Below are 19,407 nucleotides of genomic sequence, written 5' to 3' on the forward strand. Positions count from 1 at the left end.
TTGTATGACCTCTGCTCCAATTCTTTGTATCTAGGGTAGAATCAAGCCTTTTAAACATAGCTCCTTAAGGCAACATAAAGGCCACTGCATTGCACAACTCCATTCCGTCGTCGTCCAGGACTCACACTCATAACATCCTGCTGACTATATGTCCAATCCCAGAAAATATGATGCTATTAACTTTACTCAAAAATTTCATAAAAATAGAATTGTTACCAATGATTGCAGAAGGCATGCTATCAGTGAAGTTGTTCATTATTTTAATAGTGCCATGCATCTGAATTTGAATATCTTTACCAACTTGCAAATTATATGGTTGTTACACAAAATAGGTAGAAAACAGAGTTTCTGAGAGTGTAAATTACATTCTTGGGCCACATCAAATCAATGTCCTATTAGGGATCAGAACCAGGGTTCTTAATTCCCAGACTTCCCATGATGCATACCCTCAATTAAATTAATATTTTAAATGATGCTTGGTACTTTTTCTCAAATCTTAGGAATAGAGTAAATAGGACGGGCTAAGACCCCCTGGTTCATCTAATCTTTCCCCTAGTGTAAGATTTTCCTCTGAACCATTAAAAGTGTTATAATATATGATTGATATTAATTAGTTTTCTGTAAAGTACTGCACTCCTTAACATGAACTGAACTAGAAATAAATATATTACCATGAATTAAGATTTTATTAGTTGCGAAGAAGAATTGGATGAAGGCACCTATGTGAAATCCTAAGTACAGGCATCCAATTGAATTAATGCCAGCACTGCCTTGAGATTAATTTGAGTGCTGAATAAGAAATAGTATACCATAACATAACTGTGTTTACTGAATCATTTTTGGCATCCAAAACTAAAGCTACATTATAGATGCAACAACAGGCTTTTCTCCCTTGCAAGAGAGAAGCGAGTGCATTTTGTAATTCAAGTGAATGTTACCCACTGAAAAATGCCTCTAGTCCCCAGGAAGAGAACAGTCTTCTTGAGGGCCTTGCATACTCATCCCTCAGAGTTTGCATACTTTGTTCTGCTCTGGCCTTCTGCAGCCTGGTCAAGTTTTAGAATATGATCAGCTCTATTTTCTCTCCACCGGCCCCCCCACCCCAGTCTGGAGCACCTGGTTAGACCTCACTTTATAAATTTCCATCTCATTATTATGTATATGTTTTGAAAAGGTGTGGAAGGTGTTGAAAAGATATATGGGGTTGCCTCTGGGATGTTCTGGAAGGTCTTCCTGATTATGTAAGGAGGGTGGATTATACAGCATTTAATACAGGGCCGTGAGAGAATACGGTAAAGCTCCAAGGATCACTGTTGACTAATGGGGTTGAAAGTGATGCTCCTAGAGGTGAGTCCTGCTAGGGCCCTGCCCTAACGCCCCTTTGCATTCTGAAAGCTGCTGACTCTCTAGTCACTCATTTTATTTGCATCTATGATATCACTTACTTGAGAGTGAGTGCAAAACTCTAGGCCACCACTGCCAAGTAGGAAGATTATGGCCATCACATATATACTTTGAAATTTTCTAGTAGCCACATTTACAAAAGGTAAATGTAAATTTAATAACATCTTTTATTTTTCACAGTATGTCCAAAATATTATATCAACATGTCATCACTATAACTTGTTAATACCTTCCATTCAGTTTTTCACGTTTAAGACTTTGAAATCTTTTGTATATTTTGTATTGACAGTTTTGACTAGACACATTTCCAATGCTCAGGACCATGGGTGGGCAGTGGCTGTTGCATTGGACAGCACCGTTTTCAATGTATATCCCTACTTGGCCGCGTCTCCTGACACAGATAAATTACTTGAAATAAAAAAAATACCTTAAATATCTAGAATAAAATATAAGATATCCTTTACATCACTTTATCAATTTAAGAATTAATTGTATGATTGATCACAAATTCCAGAAGCATGTGAATGCTGAGATGATTTATTTGATGGGCCACTGGTGGCAAAATTGACTTTATATTGAATTGCTTTGCTCCTGTGGCTTTGTTTTCCATTTTTGCCCCCATAGATAGCATCATTTTAAAACATGATTTGCTACTTGACAGGTCTTCTCAGATTTGCAAACTCATAGTATCTGGTCAGTTTTCAGGCCCCCTATGGATGTCTTGCCTCTTAACAGAGAAACTCTTGAAAAACTTTCAGCTCAGATCACTTTTGTGGCCAGCATCATGGAAACAAAAGCTGCTCTCTGCAGTTGCTGCTTCTGATCTCTTTAGAAGTAGACCTGGGTCAGGACTCGTATGAGGCTGGTTTTCCCTTGCTTCACCTACAGACACTGGACATCCTAAAAGTGTAGATGATGATTCTGTGTGCACACCCAGAGAAAGTTGGCTGAATGTAAGACTTCAAAAGAAAGTCTGCTCTGCTCTCTTTTAGAATGGTTTTTAGATGAGGAAGCCATAAACAGCAGATTTCTGTATTTACTCTTATGGTGCTTGATGTTCAAAGAGTTTTACATACCGGTATGTGAATAACAGGTATCATTGCTGAGTACTTATTATATGCCAAGTGTTTGGCTTGTATACACCTCATTGAACCCTAACACCAATCATGTAAAGTAGGTATTAATATTTATATTTCCATTTTCACAGGTAAAAAATGAGAGATCAGATAATTAAACTCACTTGGGTTCACACAGACAGATGTACGTGTATGCTAAGTTGCTTCCGTCACATCCGACTCTGTGACCTCTGTCCATGGGAGTCTCCAGGCAAGAACACTGGAATGGGTTGCCATGCCCTCCTCTAGGGGATCTTCGTGACCCAGGGATCGAACCCACATTTTTTGTCTCCTGCACTGGCAGGCAGGTTCTTTACCGCTCTTGCCACCAGGGAATCAGACAGACACCCAAGGGCAGATCTGTACTGCTGACCCCGAAAGTTATGTTCTCAGAGAAGAGGACCAGGTTTTCACACCAAGTCAATGACCCCCTTGAATAGTGAATTTTAAACCAAAGGCAAAGTGCTAAAGTTTATGAGTTGAAGGTTTTTTTCACTTCATTTAAGAAGTACATTCAGAGAAGTGAGTTAACCAAAGAGACAATTATATGATATTGCTTATATGGGGAATCTTCAAAAAAATGGTACAAGTGAATGTATTTGCAAAACAGAAATAGAGTCACCAATGTAGAAGACAAACTTATGGTCACCATGGGGGAAGTGAGGGGGAGGGATAAATTGGGAAATGAAGATTGACATATACATACTACCCTAGATGATCTCTTGCAATGGGGGCAGATTCTTTACCATCTGAGCCACCAGGGGCTCATATATAAAATAGATAACTAATAAGGACCTACTGTATAGCACAGAGACCTCTACTCAATACTCTGTAATGACCTATATGGGGAAAGAATCTAAACATAGAGTGGTTACATGTATATGTATAATGTTTACAATATGGTAAGCCAACTATACGCCAATGAAAACTTAAAAAAGAAAGAAATAATCCAGATACTTAATCCTATCCCATCTTTTGATAGAATATAAATTTAGACAGTTGAAATGGCTTTGTCCAAGGTCCACATTGGGTCTCTTGATTCCTACTCCACTTCTGATTGTCTGTGTGGTTTATTGGCTTCTTTAAGATTAGTTGAACATTCAGAATGTTTCTAACAAGAAGGTAGCAAACTTTAAAATTTGGAGTAGACAAATTTCTTTCTTCTCTATGCATTTTAGACTTTTTATTGACATATACTATGAATACTGAAAAGTACATATATCATAAGGGTTGAGTTCCATGGACTTTTACTAACTGACCATATCCATGGAACCAGAATTGACAGCAAGAAATAAACCATAACTAGCTTTCTGGAGGGCTCCCCAGGTAGCTCCGTGGTAAAGAATCAATGCAAGAGACACAGGAGACAAGGGTTCCATCTTTGCGTCAAGAAGATCTCCTAGAGAAGGAAATGACAACCTACTCCAGTATTCTTTCCTGAGAAATTCCATTAACAGAGGAGCCTGGCAGGCTCTCATCCACGGGGCCGCAAAGAGTCCGACATGACTGAGTGAATGAGCAACCACAAATATTTCTGGAGTCCCTTGCCCACACCATGCTCCCAGCTTCTAACCAAAACAAAGTCAGTCTCTATCCTGACTTCTGGGTTAATAAATTAGGTATATCTGTTTCTGTACTTATTCATATAATGGCTAGAATAATCATCAAACATATACTTTTTGAGTGTGTCTGACTTATTTATCTTCAGATTATATTTGCTGGCATTATGCACATTTTCATGTATAGGAGAAGTTTTTTTTTCATTTTCACTGATGTATTTGGCTATACTTTTGAAATGTAAGAATCTCAACAATCATAATATTGCCAGTGGAATTAATACGTTTATTGAACATTAATTACTATTTAAATTGCTTTTTAAAAGAGTATTAAGCTTACTTTTATTTGATTCAGTCTAAAACAAAATAAAATAACAAAACTCAAATATGGAGTCTTAGCGGTCGCAATGTAAGGTATATCCCAGCAAACCACTCTTGTCCTGTGTTTTTACGCAATATTCAACATAGGGTAATATAATAGGGAAGACAAAGAGGGCACAGTCTGAAAATACCCACAAGAGAGTGCCGAGTTGGAGTTCCCGCTAAATAGCTTTGTATGGCTGTGTAAAAGGTTAGGTGTGGCCTATTTTTAGGTACCCTACATGGAAATGGATGTACTAAGATGGATGGTAGAAAGTTATACCTCGGGAGTTGTCAGAGATTTTTGTTTTGAAAAGAGGTAGGAAAAGAATCATTTCTGATCATCTGCTTGGGGCAAAGTACATCCTGGGCTCTTTAAAGCGTTTGAACTGTTGAAAAGGGAAACTCTTGTAAATTGCCTTTTGGAGATTTATTTCACAGGCCCAGAAATCAAGCTATCTTATGTTAGTTTTCTTGTTGTTTCTTTTTTTCTGGGTGCAAGAAAATGGGAAGTTTAATCTGTCTTGCTAGAGGATACTGCTGGGATGTCCAGCACTGTACATGCTGGGGGTTTATCAAGGTTTTTTCCTTACCAAGGTTTATCATGTCCCTGGTTTTCCTCCACTCTTACCAGGGCTCCTTCTTCAAAGGTTCTGTTAGAGGAATGTAGTATGTCTGAGGCTATTCATTCAGCACTAAGGGATGATCTCTAAGTGAATGGTATTATTTGGCTCTGAAGCACAGATCTTCCTTCTGCTAAATAGGGTTGTATATACAAAGAAAAGAGCTAAACAGGACAACTGTATAACTCCCAGTGATATATCAACTATTCATCCTGTGATACATCCTGATTTAATATACTTGCTAATAATGCCAGGATAACATATGTTAGGCATTCATCCTTCTTTTCTACCTCCACATTCTATAGTAACATCTCAGATGATCTTTCTCAAATTAAAAAAACAGAAAAGGTAAGGTCTCCTTTTACAAAATACTATGAGCTCTTTATTTAATGGGCCGAGTACTCTGGTAATAGGAGGCAGGAATGTTACTTTAAGCTCTTATTTCCATGTACCTTATTCCTATTTACAAAACCCTAAATTTCAGATCCATCCATTCCTCTAAATCTTCTCTCTCTGGGTAACATCATTTCTTACCCATTGTAAAACCAAATCACATGTTAGTATGTTAAATTACATCTATATGCAGGCATAAGTGAATAGTCAGTATCATATCAGCTGTGTGTTTTTCATCCTTACTATGCAAGCAGGGACTTGATCTTCAATGTGGCTTGTACCGTTTAATAGAGTTAATGATAAACAAGATGAAAGCTTGCTATTTCTCTGGGGCAATGACCTGGGCTTTGTAAGAGCCTCAGATCTGTAGAAGCTGGTCTTTTTATGGGCAATATTCATGAAAATATATTTCCAGTTCTCAATTATTCTTTTTCTGGAATGGTTAGGAAGTTTAAAGATCCATATTTCTATAAGAGTGTGCTTTCACCTTTCCTACACATTCTCCCTGATTTCTAGCTCCTTTGAATAGTGCAACATTTGCATTCACCCTGTGTAAAGAAGTTTTCCCATCTCCTGTCTCTGTCAGGGCAGAGACATCACTGCATTTGAGAGTTGACAGGGATCTTAGATATAATTGAATCCGACCATCTCTATTGACAGATGAGGAAACTGAGGCTAGAATCATTACGTGAACTGCCCAAAGTTGAATTGCAGAACCCATGTCCTTCCTACCATCTTTCTCCTTCCTTTCTGGGCTAAATCACAATCCACAGAGTCACTCAACTTATCAAGAAGACTTGAGCCTCACGTCATCATTTGAAATCTCATGAATTTGGCCTTGGTTTCAGCCCTGTGAACCATCTTCTCATGAAAATTCTTAATGGTCACAATAATGATCACCCAAGTGTAGGAAGAGTAATTTGCAGGGAAGAGCCATAAAACTGCAAGAACACTAATTTGAAGAGGCTGACAGTACAGCTTTCACTCCTGTGGAGATGGTCAGCCTTCTAGGGGAAAGGGGAGGTCAAGGTCTCATGTGACATTTGGAGAACCCAGAATGAGGTTCCTGCCCAAGAACAGGGCTGCAACGTGACAGCATTTACACAGGTGGCTCCACATTCAGGAACAGATTGTGGTACAGAAATTCACTTGCAAGTTGCTGGTTTAAAACTTGGACGGCATTTTTTTCGCACCAGTCAATTTCAGTTGTCTCCTATCAAAACCACATCTCCAGCAGCTCTTCCCTTCATCCTTCTCTAACTGCCCCATCTAATTCCCAGCTGGTAAAAATCCCTTCTTGAGAAATTTTCTTAATACTTTAGTCACACCATTCTAAAAGTATTTACTGTTTTTTTTCCCTTGGTATGTGCTTCTGAACACCATTAGATGCAAGAAGGGAGAAAAAATATGATGAACAAATATAGATGCTTTGGTAGAAATAACTGAAATCTCCTTAACTGTACCAAGGATAATTGCATTTTTCAATGGAACATTTGTTTCACTTAACTGGTGACATTTCAAGTTGACAAACGAAGTGTAGATGGCCATGGCATCTGGGGTCAGTGATTTGGGCCCACCTCGCAGGCAAGCTAATAGCCAAAAGCTTTCTTTTCCCTAGAATTCAGAGCTCAAAGGGTTTTTCAGGGTGCCAGATAGTAACTTCTCCCAGCCTTGCATCCTGAGTGGAGTGGCTATTAGACTTGATGGACAGAAATGGCTTCCTTTTAGATATATGATGAATATTGAGGTTTATAGTAGCTATCAGAGGCTGTTTCTATTTATTACATTCCCTATATGTTAAGAATGCATAGTTATAAGTTTGGATCTCTATATTTCTTTTAAAAATGAATAGTTTTATTTTTCTAAATATAAAGGCTATATGTGTTTATCTCAAAATTTAAAAATTACAGAAAGACACATATATTCACACATATAAAACTTTAAAAGAACTTATGTCATTGGCCACTATTAACACCTTGTTATATTTTCTCCTTATCCTCTTTGTTCTTCTGTTTTTCTGAGTGTTATTTATATGTAAATTTTTGTGACTATAGTTTCTTCAAATATGATTTTAAACCTTAATATATTTTGAACATTTTCTTATTATGCTATTAAATATATTTTACTACAATTTTTAATGACAACATTGAATATATATACATACTGAATATATCTGTGTGAATATATATGAGTTTATATATATACAGTGTTCCATAATTTATTTTATCGGGGCATTATTGTTGGACACTTATACTGCTTTCAAGTTTTCAATAATGTAAATTATGTAGCATTGACTATCTCCACACTAAAAATCTTTGCATGTATCCCTCCTGTTATTTCCTTAAGATGAAGTTCTAGAAGTATAATTTTTGGATCTATGGGGTTGCCCATTTTTAACATTTTTGACACAAACTGCCTGCTTGTCCCCTAGAAAAACCTCTACTCATTTATAATCCGACCAGTGGTATTTGACATCTATTTTTGATTGAGCTACTAAATGCCGAGGTCAATCTTAGAAGTGGTCTTCTTGGTTAAGAATATTTCCTCAAAAATCCTGTGATTAGTTGGGCTAGCAATAGAAAGTAAGATTTTATACAAGGCATCACAAAATGTAGCTTAGACCTTAAGCTAATTACTTCCTAAGATGAGAATTTGTTTCCTTTCTACATCCTCAAATTTTTAGGATATATATTTAATTTGCTAGAGTAAATTCAAATGCCAAAGCACTGGAAAAATATACAACAGAAATAAAAGCAAAATAACCAAAACCCTTCCAAGTCTGATCTGGTGGGATTAAAAAAAAAGAAAAAAAAAAAACTTCACTTATTTAATTCTCCTACCTCAAGAATAGTTGAAAATACAATTTACTTCACTACAGTCAAAAGAAGTTAAGCTCATTAGGACCCCAGCTCTAGAAATAAGTACCAAAGGGAACTGTTTGACTAACAATTTTTTTTTCAATTTAATAATTGTGTACCCTAATTTTCTCTGGCCCTCAGGAACTTCAGTTAGAGGATAAAATGTTTTTCTTACTAAGTGAGTTATGTTATTGAGGTTCAGTAGGACTTTAAAATTTTAAATAATAACATTTAATAAAATAGCATGTGCTTTATATTGTTTAAAAAAATACCAAATAACCCTGTTGAACAGTTCTTGTTTAAACAATCAATAACTCACTGTATTATACATGAATTAACCTGAAATAATTAAGGTAAATGAACATGTCTGTAAATGCTCAAATACAGCAGAGTCAAGCATCAGACGAAAACAGATTTTAACCATCCTTTTATTATCTCTTATCTGTGGGCCTAATTAGCATACTTCTTGCCTTATGTTTAATTTAGTCCAACTGACTGCAATTTGGACTAATTCGTAGGTAATTTTTTGTTTTAGTGTGAGAAGTTCCAAGAGCAGGTTTTGACATCCATGTGAAAATATAGGCTCAATTGCCTAGAGCTGGTCTGCAGATTTCACTGGAGATGAGAGAGAGGTTGCTGAAGTTGTTTATCACCTCTAAGTTTACTGAAAAGTAAAATAAATAAATGAATGCTAGGAGGCATTAAAGTTGTCCACTGATTTTCCTCTATTTGTTGCCCAAACATGCTTAGTTCACAGTGACATCACTGTGGTGGTTTTGTGTAAAATAAGGCTTCATTTTAGAGTGTTTGTAGACTAGGGGCCTTTATTATACCCTGCCCTCCTACCAGCTTCTGTGCCTTGCCCAGCCACAGCTTCGAACACGTCCCAGGGGCCCAGAGCACGTGCTCAGACACTGATGTGGAGTTTCAGGATCAATGAGCCCCTCTAGGAATTAAAAGCCAGCAATTAAATGCCTGTTAGTAATGATTAACTTTAAAAATATTAGCCATTCTGGGCAGATCCCTTTCCTTTCTAGGCAGGTAGCATACCCAGAAATGTTGGTTTCCCATTAAATAGACAGTCTCTAGGTTATAAATTTGCCTCAGGGGACTTAGCTGTGCTTTTGATTTGAGAATGAATGTTAACCTTATATATGAAACTTCAGTCTTCCAGAGAGGATTTTTAGAGATCTGTATGCTCTTTTTGACTGTTATCGAAAATCCTGGCTCTGTCTTATTTTTCTCAGTTATAAAATGGGTACACAGATCATCTTTATTGGATAGTTTTGAGGACTAGATTGATTGAAATGTGGTGTCTAAACTGCTGATCTCAATGTTTCGCCCCTATAAGCTCTGCCATAGATTTTCTTCTCCCTTTTTCTTTCTTGAAAATTTTCAGCCTTAAGTTTATTCTTATGTAGTTTATTGTAAGCTTAGAAAAAAAAATGAACAAAGATATTTATGCTAGTAGCTCTTTACTTCTGAGTTCTCATCTATACATGTAATAATTAGATCAAAACCAATTGTCTTTGCTGTCATCTACCTGGGTAATTCAATTTGATTGTGTTCATTTTTTTTTTAGAAATGGCAGTTGTCTGAAATATGGAGGGGAGCAAAAGCCTGGAATTTGGGGCAGGAGTGGGGATTGAAACATAAATGTTATGTACTTAGTTACATTTTTTCCAAAGAATTGAATTAGTCTCTTGAAGGTTTATTTTCTCTTTTGCTATCAACTTTAAGGATAGATCCTCTTGCCTCCACTTATGTTGGAGTCTTGAGAAACGTTAACAGAACTTCTGAGCAGAGAAAATCCATTGGGGTGGAATCCAGGCTCTGTGTAGACATGGAACATCAGGGGCACTCAACAGATGTTAATAAATACCTCTTTCTATTGTTGAGACAAAATGGGGTTGATTTGGGTGTGCATTTAGTGTTTACTGAAAGGACTTTGTACCTAGAAACGGTATATTTTAAGGAGGACAGGAATCTGGATATTGAGGAAAATAGCATTGCTTCTTTCATATCAGATTATTTTCCATTTTCAATGTCTGTTATCCCCCAAATTGTAAGTTCCCTTGTGTCCATGACATATGCTGCCTTGGCAGCCTTTGCAATACATTGTTGTGGACACAGTAAGGTTTCAATAGACTCTTGTTGGTTGAAACCAAACGTTTGGAAATTGTGGAGGCAGAATTGATGAAAGGGTAAAAAGAGGGCCGCAGGGCGAAAGGAAGGGAAACAGTCAAGGCAGAGGGGGAATCAAATATAGAAACTTCCTGGGAAAGACCAAGGTTGATGAGTGACTGACAATTTTTGTTTTCCTGAGAAAAGAAAAACTGGACATAAGAGAAAGTTTAATCTGAAGAGCTAATTAACCAAATTATAAGAACTCTAAAATATCCCTCTCATTAGTTATCATTTTGAAACAAAAAAAAAAAGATAGTGGAAGTTATTTTAATTTGCCCCAAGGATCTAGGTAAATTTGTATGTGTATACAGTAATAGAAATTTGTGAGAAAAATTGTGGTATGCAGTAGTTTATAAATCATTTCAATGTTTCGACTTCTCACTAACCCTTTTCCTCTCTTCATGATAGTAAGAAAAAAAGTATATGTATAATTTTCCATTATTTGTAAGAGGGAAAACGTGCCAGTGAACTGTGTATACACACACACACACACACATCCACCTTTGGTTTCAGTAGGTGCTGTTAAAGTAGAACTAGGTGGCAAAAAAGACAGACAAAAAGCCCTGACAACATAATATAAACAGATTCAAATATCAAAAACAATAACACAGAGTATTCCGGTGTAACGAACTTCTCTAAAAGATGTAAATAAGATTAATATAAATATATGTACACACACACATTTATAATGGATGCCTAGCATTCAATGAACACAAATGAAAATATCAGAGAATATCACGACACAGGGATCACCTGATAATAATGAATAAACATCAGCTCTTCTTGGTCAAGTGACCAATATTATTTCACAGTTGACTGTGTTGAGGGCAGAGCCAATGACCTTTGCCCTGCGTTTTAATAATTTACTATAGTTTTACATTAAATCAGAATATAATTGTGAAGAAAATTAGTGTTTCTTTGTGGGGAATGCAGAGTAATGCCACTAATTGCATGTATAAAAGCCTTCCTGAGGTTGTATTTTCCTGTTCTTTCTTGATTTAGAAAATTAAAACTACGGTAATTTTCCACTCTTTGTAAGAGGCAAAATGTGCCAGTGAAATGTATTCAGCTAACTTAAAATGTCAACGCTTTTGGCCATCTTTTTATGTCCAGTAATGACAAACTGTCAATTTCATCACATTATTCAGGAATATACTAGCAACTTGTTGCAGATATCAGAGTAAGGGAATTTTTTTTAAAGAGTTGTGATCTGAAAGAGGAAAGAGTCTGTTTTTTTTTTTTTTTTTTTTTTTTTTGCTTTTTGGGTTTTTTCTTTCACCTTAATATCTGAATAACTTTATAGTTAGAGCAAATCACCATTTTTTTCTTGATGAAGGGAAGGACAATAGAGAATTCATTAAATTAAACTTAGTAGAATAGAAAATTAAACAAATAGTGCTTGAGAATTATTTTTAGATACCTGGGGAACTTTTTTTCAGATCAAATATTATCAAGCAAAAGAATCGAGCTGATTTTAAAAGTATATGGAGTTTATTCACAAATATACAACCATGTGTACATCACTCTGGAACTTGGAAGGGTTAAATCGGACCACTGTGGGGTTATGGGAAGTGCTTCCCAGAGTTTTCTAGTACCTTGAATTTGTTATGGATTCGATGTGTAGTGTTATTCTAAAACAGTTGCACCTGCGTTAGCTCTCATTGTCTCAGGCTCCAAGCTGAAAAATTCAAAAAATGAAAAAGCTCAAGAAATGAATATTTCTGTTAATAACATGTTGGTATTTTTCCCCGACTCCATGAACATTCTTGATCTCAGAGGCAAAATGCACAACCCAGGGCACTAGGGTTGGAATCCAGTGTTTATTCAAAAAGGCACCCTAAGGCAGTTAGAGAGGAAAGGCTACATGTATGGGGGGAAGAAAGGCAGCTGGAAATGAAGCTGATCTGGGCAAAAGCTGCAGTGACTGTCTTTACTAACTTGTTTCCTGAGAACTATGAGAGAAATGGAAATAATCTGAAGGACCCTGAAAGGATGGTATTTTGTTGCTTGTTCTCCTTATATGGGGCAAAGCAAACTGCAGTAACACTTCTTCGGAAGCTGGTGTTCCCTGCTGCCACGGGGACAGCCGTTTTCTGCGTGGAGGAGTTTGTTTATACCTTAAGAAATACAGTCTGTTTTGTTGATTAAATAAGCAAAAAAAAAAAAAAAAAAAAATCATGCCTCATCCTCTGCTTTCAAACACTACCCCCAGTTAGAAAATATCTCATAAAAATGCATCATGTGATACTATCTTGCTTTAGTCCCAAACCGGGTTCACTTGGATGTCTTCACATTTGAGTCCTGAGGGAGGACACGTTTGAGCTAAGAATGTAGTTACTCTGTCATGAAACAGGGAGCTTTGCCACTTGCTTGTTTTGGAAGGAAAATAAATTAAAAAAAGATTGCAGGGGATTTTAGTTATTATATCGTCAGGGCTCCGTTTAGAGTTGGTGGCATTCAAAGCTGGCTTTAGTCACAGCATGATGCTCCAAAAGTCCAAGTGTTCCCTTTCTTTCTTCTTTCCGTTTTTTTTTTTTTTTTTGTAAGCGTTACTTCACTGAGGCAGAGGGCTGCCTTTGAGTGACGTCACAAGTTTGAGCAGCTAGCAGCACCGGGGAAGGGAGGCTGGGTGAGTGACAGCCCAGCCTACTTTTTAATAGCCTTGTCATGTGACTGGGGACTGTAGTAAGACAGGTGCCTTCAGCTCACTCTCAGTAAGGGGCTGGTTGCCTGCATGAGTGTATGCTCTGTGTCACTGTGGATTGGAGTTGAAAGAGCTTGATTGGCGTCATTCAGAAGCTGGATGGCGTGGGACATGTGCAACCAGGACTCTGTATGGAGTGACATCGAGGTGAGCTGGGGCTGGGCTCGGCACTGCAGCCAGGACCAGAGCTTCCCTCGCGATGCAATTCTTCCTGCGAGGGGGGGAAGGGCTGGGGTTTGGGCGAGGAGAGGAGGCAGAAAAGTAGCCGGGGCAGGCGCTTTGGGGAAGAGAATCTCAATCTTATCTTAACTCCTATAAGTTTGCTATTTTAAGGCGACTCTGAGATACCTTGAACAAATCAAAGCTTAGCTGCTGTCACCAGGATCTGTTGCAGTTAGAAACTCTTTTCATGTGCCTTTGGCACTGTTTCTACTCATATGCAATATTTATGCTCTAAGATATTGATATGAATCAGAAGCTGAAGTCTTTCCAGTGGTGTTTAGTGGCCTGGTTGGAAAAATGCCATTTCTATTTATAATAAGATGAAGATAAAAATATTAAAATGGATGGACTCAAATCTAGTCAGTTTTGACTCTAGTCTGGATTTTTTTTTTTTTTTCCTTCTCTCTCTGTTCATCAGACGGAGAACTCAGAAAATCCTAAATAATCCTGCTGGGCTATTTTAGATTGCTTTTCCCACAGAACACAAAACAACAAAAGCTGATTCCTTTAAAACTCCTCTGTGTGGTTGAAAGCTTTGGCCAGCAAAAAAAAAAAAAAAAAAGACCTGCTTTACAGTACAAGGTTTAGCATCCGGGCAGGGAAGCCAATGGTTAAAACTGTCTGTACCACGGAGAGCTGCCTGAAGCCGGAGAGAGAATAGAGTTTATGCAGGACTGTGTGTGGAAATGCTCGCTGCTTGTGTAAAAATAGACGGCAATACATCAATTCCACAGTCTCTGCTGGCTACAATTCATACAGGGGGAGAAAAAAAGCAAGCCGGTTTCCTCGTAATCTCTGGAGTCTAGAGTGACTAGCAGGGGGGGACGGAGGACGGCGGCATGTTTGCATTCAACACAATGGAATGTTCTCGGAAAGTTTGGCCAACTTGGGAAACAAGTGAAACTTTCTGTGGACTCTGGTGAGATGGACCCGAATTGAATTGCAGGGAGAATCTGAGTGGCTAACAATGAATCTGGCAAAGGGCTGGGAGAGCTTCCTCTGGGAAGCTGGGGGCACGTAGGGTAAGGGGAGGATCAAGGGCTACACGTGATTTGATTAAATAAGATGTCCATGTGGTACGGCGATACACATCTAAAGTGAAAATAATTTGGCTGAGGCCGTCTGCGAATGCATTTTTCCTCTCTAGCGAGGCATGCCCTGGATTCTTAACTCTTCGCTGGATTTGCAAATGCTGGCTTCCTCTGCCCTCTCTCCTGCCTTGGCAGATGCGTTTTTGCGGATTGTAATTGTTCTTATCTTGTTGTGATTTCTTGGTAAGGTGGAAGAAATATGGATAATTCATATATCCTGTAGCTATTATGAGTCAGGGTTCTAAGTGGCTTCAAAGTCCTAATTGTCTTCAAGTAGCTAGAGTATCCTGTGGGTGGTTGTCTGGCTGGCACTGTGGGTCTCAGCTGCTGTAGTTTCATTTTTCCATCATGTATTATTCCTGATGCCGTTAGGAGTTGATTGAGAAACTAGATCATATGGAAATAGGGAAGATTTATTTTCATCATTGGCATTCCTGCAGTCATATTCAAAGAAGCATCAGAACCGTTTAGAACAGGGGCTCTTTAATTTTGTGCTTAGGGAGGTGAGGTCTCGGGCTAATTGTCCAGCCGTGGATTGAGTTGTCGGTCGGTCGGCTGAAACTGGCCAGTCGCTCCTCTGTTGCACCGGAGGCAGCAGGCGGCTAGCAGCCCAGCCTTGGCGGCAGCAGCCCTGGGAATCACCTCCGCCAGGCTCAAATATTATGAGCAGCAGGTAGTGTAGGCCGCTTTCATTTTTTGAATCATTAATGTTTGCTGTCATCCTAAAACGTATTATGCCCTTTTGCACATAATGACAGGACTGCACGTTGGTTAATAAAGGCCTATATCACTGTAGCTACTCGGAGTCCCCGGTGCTTCACAGTTTAATGAAGGTGATGTCCAATAAGGTTACTAAGATTGATAGAGACAGTTCCGATGACATACACTCCACTCAGACTGTCACTCTTTACTGACCCCTGCCCTCCCCTCTCTCCCCTGCCTTGACTAATTTTTTTTAAGAAGTAAGATTCTTTTTTCGTTAATATAATTAATGTGGCCAAGTCCACTCTTTCTGCTCTCCCTCTCTTTAAAATTTACCATCAATGGCACAAAAACCTCCAAAAGGTTAATGGAGAATTATACTTAATTATAATGATTCATTATCATCAGTACAGTTAAGCTAATTTATTGTCTGCTCCTTAACTAAGAGAAAAGTCTGTTGGGGTGAAATAACGTACAATAATTAGCCTTTTGTGTTTAGTGACTGCTTTCTCCTTTTAAATCTTATTATAAAATTAAGGCTGCGGTTGTGAAATAGCTGTCATAGTTGCAGAGAGGCAGTAGAATGTGTCTCTGTAAATTGCCATAAAGCACACCTGTTACAGATGTATAGGGAAGCAGTAAATACCAGCGTGTCAAATGAGGACAGTTACAGGGCTCGGACTGTTAAGCTGGCATCATCCAAAGACCAAATATAAATTAATAACAGGAACACTTGCTACCACTAATGTGTTTTAGATCATCAGGATAATGCCACGTTCAGAAGTCTTGATTTTATTAACACGTCAACATTGGCAAGGGCATATGCACATTTTTCAGCCATAACAGAAAAGCAAAAATGAGAGAAACTGACAGAGGAAAGGAAAGAAATATGTGAATGACATCAAAGTGAAATACAAAAAAAAAAAAAAAAATTGATCTGATCTTTTCAGTGGTTTTAAAAGTTACTGAAAAATACATATTTCTGAAAGGTTGAAGGGTTTTGAAGAGGCCATGCCTGTAGAGGGCTGTTTAAGAGAGAGACAGTAAGCAGTTGTCCACCAAATCAGTGTCAGCATTCCAAGACATGGGTTCTAGAGTGTGCTATCCACAAAAGGAATTTAAGCCAAATACACAGATCATGTGTTATCTAACTTTTTTTGGGGGGGTTGTTTTTGCTTTTTATTTTGAAGACTTTCCCCCAACCCTAGTAGTTTTTGTACCACTGAAAAAGTTTTCCCCTTGTCTCTGAATTGGTCATGTTGTAGAAGAGTTAACAGTATGTGTATGTATTGTATTTGGAGGATAAGCAGTGAGCAAGTGCAGAGACTGGGACGTGTTACACCCATAACAAAACATGAACATTGCACCAGAACAAAACCTTCTCTTCAGCCTAGCTTACTTATAAACCTAGTCTAGTATACTGACCTGTAACTTTGGGATAACTCCAATAATAAAAAAGGAAAGACCAATAAAATGATAAGGAAAGAGTTGCAATGGAGGTGATTGCTCTTCCTTGACATTACCTTTGCGCCTGCCTTTCAGGATCTCTCTGGGGCCTGGTGGTCTTAGGGAGGAGCTGCAGGAATGTTCAGGCTCCTCCCAGCCTCCCCTTACCAACTGCTGACTCCATTACCCAGTACCTACTTCTCAGCGTGGTGCTTACGATCACACTGCTGCGTATGACCCGTGTAATGTAGCCTGCCAGGGATGACAGGGGTGCTTGAGAAAAAAATCTGCATAGAACTTATTTTATTCAAAATCTAAATGTCAAGCAGCATCTTCAGCTTCATGCCCAACTGCTGCCTGGATAGGAACAACTCCCCAGCATCTCTCCTGACCTTGGAAGGGAGCGCCGTGAGGTTGACACCTGGGAGGGTGTGCCTGCCGCCTGAGACCCCTCGGCTTGCAGGTGGGTTAGTCATTATAGCTCTATCACCAGACCCCTGCAATAAGCAGTTTCTGCAGGGTTCTTCACAGACTGCAGTGCTGTTAGTGGTCAGATAGCCAATTCAAAGTAGAAATCCGCCTCTTTGCGAAGGGGGTCCGCTTTCTCGAAAAGCCACCATAGGGAACAGTTAACAGACCACTTACTGTATGCAAGGAGGTGACAAGCAGCCCAGCCACAGTAGAGGGTATTTTAAGCCTCTCAATATATTGAAATCATTTTTTAAAACTCCAAAGAAAAAAATCGTTCCTTTGAATTCACTTAGAGCATAGTTGAGGAAAATATAAAGAATGAAGAAAAATATGATTGTTGTGTGGTAGAGTGGTTTTTCTGTTCACACATCAGGTGATCCCAATTGTCTACATCCATCCACAGACCCACACGTGAGCACACACGACTTCCTAGTTACACATAGTGAAAGATACAATGATAATAAGAAATGTGATTTTTGTCCTTCATCTCAAGGGACTTATTTTTGACCTGTTTAAGATGAAGTTCAGAAGCTCATGAAAAGTCAAGTAAGAATAAAAGATTTAAATAACAATTCAAGAGAACCATGGACACGTTAAAGGACTCTGCATCATTAGTTGCTAAATGAATTATATGGATTATAATAGTTAAAGGGAGCGTAAGTGGAGAGTTTTCCTGGTATAGTTCTTATTTTTTTCTCATTTAGTAATCATTTATTTTGTCTCTCTTATGTGTGATGGCAATTCCAAGGTGAAATCAAATTTATAACTTTCCCTCAAAGAGCTTCCTTGATGGCTTATGTGGTAAAGAGTCCTCCTGTAATACAGGAGACCTGGGTTCAATCCCTGTGTCGGGAAGATCCCCTGGAGAAGAGAATGGCAACCCACTCTAGTATTCTTGCTTGGAGAATCCCATGGATACAGAAGCCTGGTAGGATAAAGTCCATCAGGTTGCAAAGAGTCAGACAGGACTGAGCAGCTTTCACTCACTCAAAGTGCTTATACTCTGGGACTACCCTGGTGGTCCAGTGGATAAAACTCCATGCTCCCCATGCAGGAGGGGGCCCAGGTTCAACTTCTGGTCAGGGAATTAGATCCCACATGCCGCAACTAAGAGTTTGCATAACACAAGTAAAAGATCCCGCATGCTGCAACTAAGACCTGCAGAGCCAAATAAAGATATATATATATATATATATATTTTAAAGAGCTTATTCTCTTTTAAAAAAAAGAATGGAGTGAAATTTTGCTTAAAGTTAATCAGAAAGCAGCTTGAAACTTGGTTAAGTGCTATCAAGAGGTACAAACAAATCTAAATTTATTTCTGACTGGACGAATCAGATGACTTCATGGAAGCATGGCATTTACCATGGATTTGGAGGTAGAGTTCAGGAAGGAATGGTTCTGGCAAAGTATCCTTTGGGAGCAAAGGGAGTTAAAGAGTCTAGGATGTTTTTTTTCTGGGGAGTAAAACCCTGGAAACCAGCTTTGGTGGCGTCGTTGAATTAACCAGGCTTAATTCCTATCACATGCTATTACAGTTTAATAAATTCCTGCAGTTAATGAAAGTTTTTTTTTTTCTCCCTGCCTCCTGCAGTGTGCTGCTCTGGTTGGTGAAGACCAGCCTCTTTGCCCAGATCTTCCTGAACTTGACCTTTCTGAACTAGACGTGAACGACTTGGATACAGACAGCTTTCTGGGTGGACTCAAGTGGTGCAGTGACCAATCAGAAATAATATCTAATCAGTACAACAACGAGCCTTCAAACATATTTGAGGTAAGGACAGCCCTTCAGGAAAATTAATTTCTCATTGAACTTGGTTTAGGCCATCTTAACATGATTATTGGCCTGAAAGCATAATGGGTTCTTACTTTGCTGCCACCAAAAGACTTTTTAATCATAGTTAGATACTTCCTATTTTGTGGAAAAACAATATTTGGAAAACAAATGACCTTTTTTTTTTGAGAATTAAGGCCCTGAGGACCCATAACAGAGTGTATCCAACTCTGTTGAAATACTAAGAGATTGTGAAAGAATGAATGACAAGAAGAGTAAATGATGAAACCTGTTTTTTCCTATTTCCCACAGAAAATGGTACCTAATGTAAAATGTAAAAGAATGCATTTCCTTTTAACCAAAGGGTTAGGTCTACCTTTACTTATTTTACAAAGTAGGTTTGTAAAATAGTAGGCAGGGTTTTTTTTGGTTTGTTTGTTTGTTTTTACTATTAGTATTATATTTTGATGATACCTCTGATTTCTTTATATTATGGGAACT

General features: G+C 38.3%; 1 protein-coding gene across 5 annotated transcripts in view; it reads left to right on the forward strand.

Moving 5' to 3' along the window:
- The window catches only part of PPARGC1A (PPARG coactivator 1 alpha), a 718,367-nt gene that overhangs the window by 600,044 nt on the left and 98,916 nt on the right, over nucleotides 1-19,407 (forward strand). For 3 of the 5 annotated variants that reach the window (XM_043438335.1, XM_043438337.1, XM_043438338.1), the window contains one exon: nucleotides 18,727-18,906. In XM_043438335.1, the coding sequence (XP_043294270.1) occupies nucleotides 18,727-18,906 (180 nt within the window). Of the gene's footprint in view, nucleotides 1-13,074; nucleotides 13,348-15,102; nucleotides 15,187-18,726; nucleotides 18,907-19,407 lie in introns of those variants that run through there. The other 2 variants (XM_043438336.1, XM_043438339.1) reach the window with 2 other exon arrangements.

The sequence above is a fragment of the Cervus canadensis genome, chromosome 19, assembly GCF_019320065.1.
Source record: "Cervus canadensis isolate Bull #8, Minnesota chromosome 19, ASM1932006v1, whole genome shotgun sequence".
NCBI classification, from domain to species: Eukaryota; Metazoa; Chordata; class Mammalia; order Artiodactyla; family Cervidae; genus Cervus; species Cervus canadensis.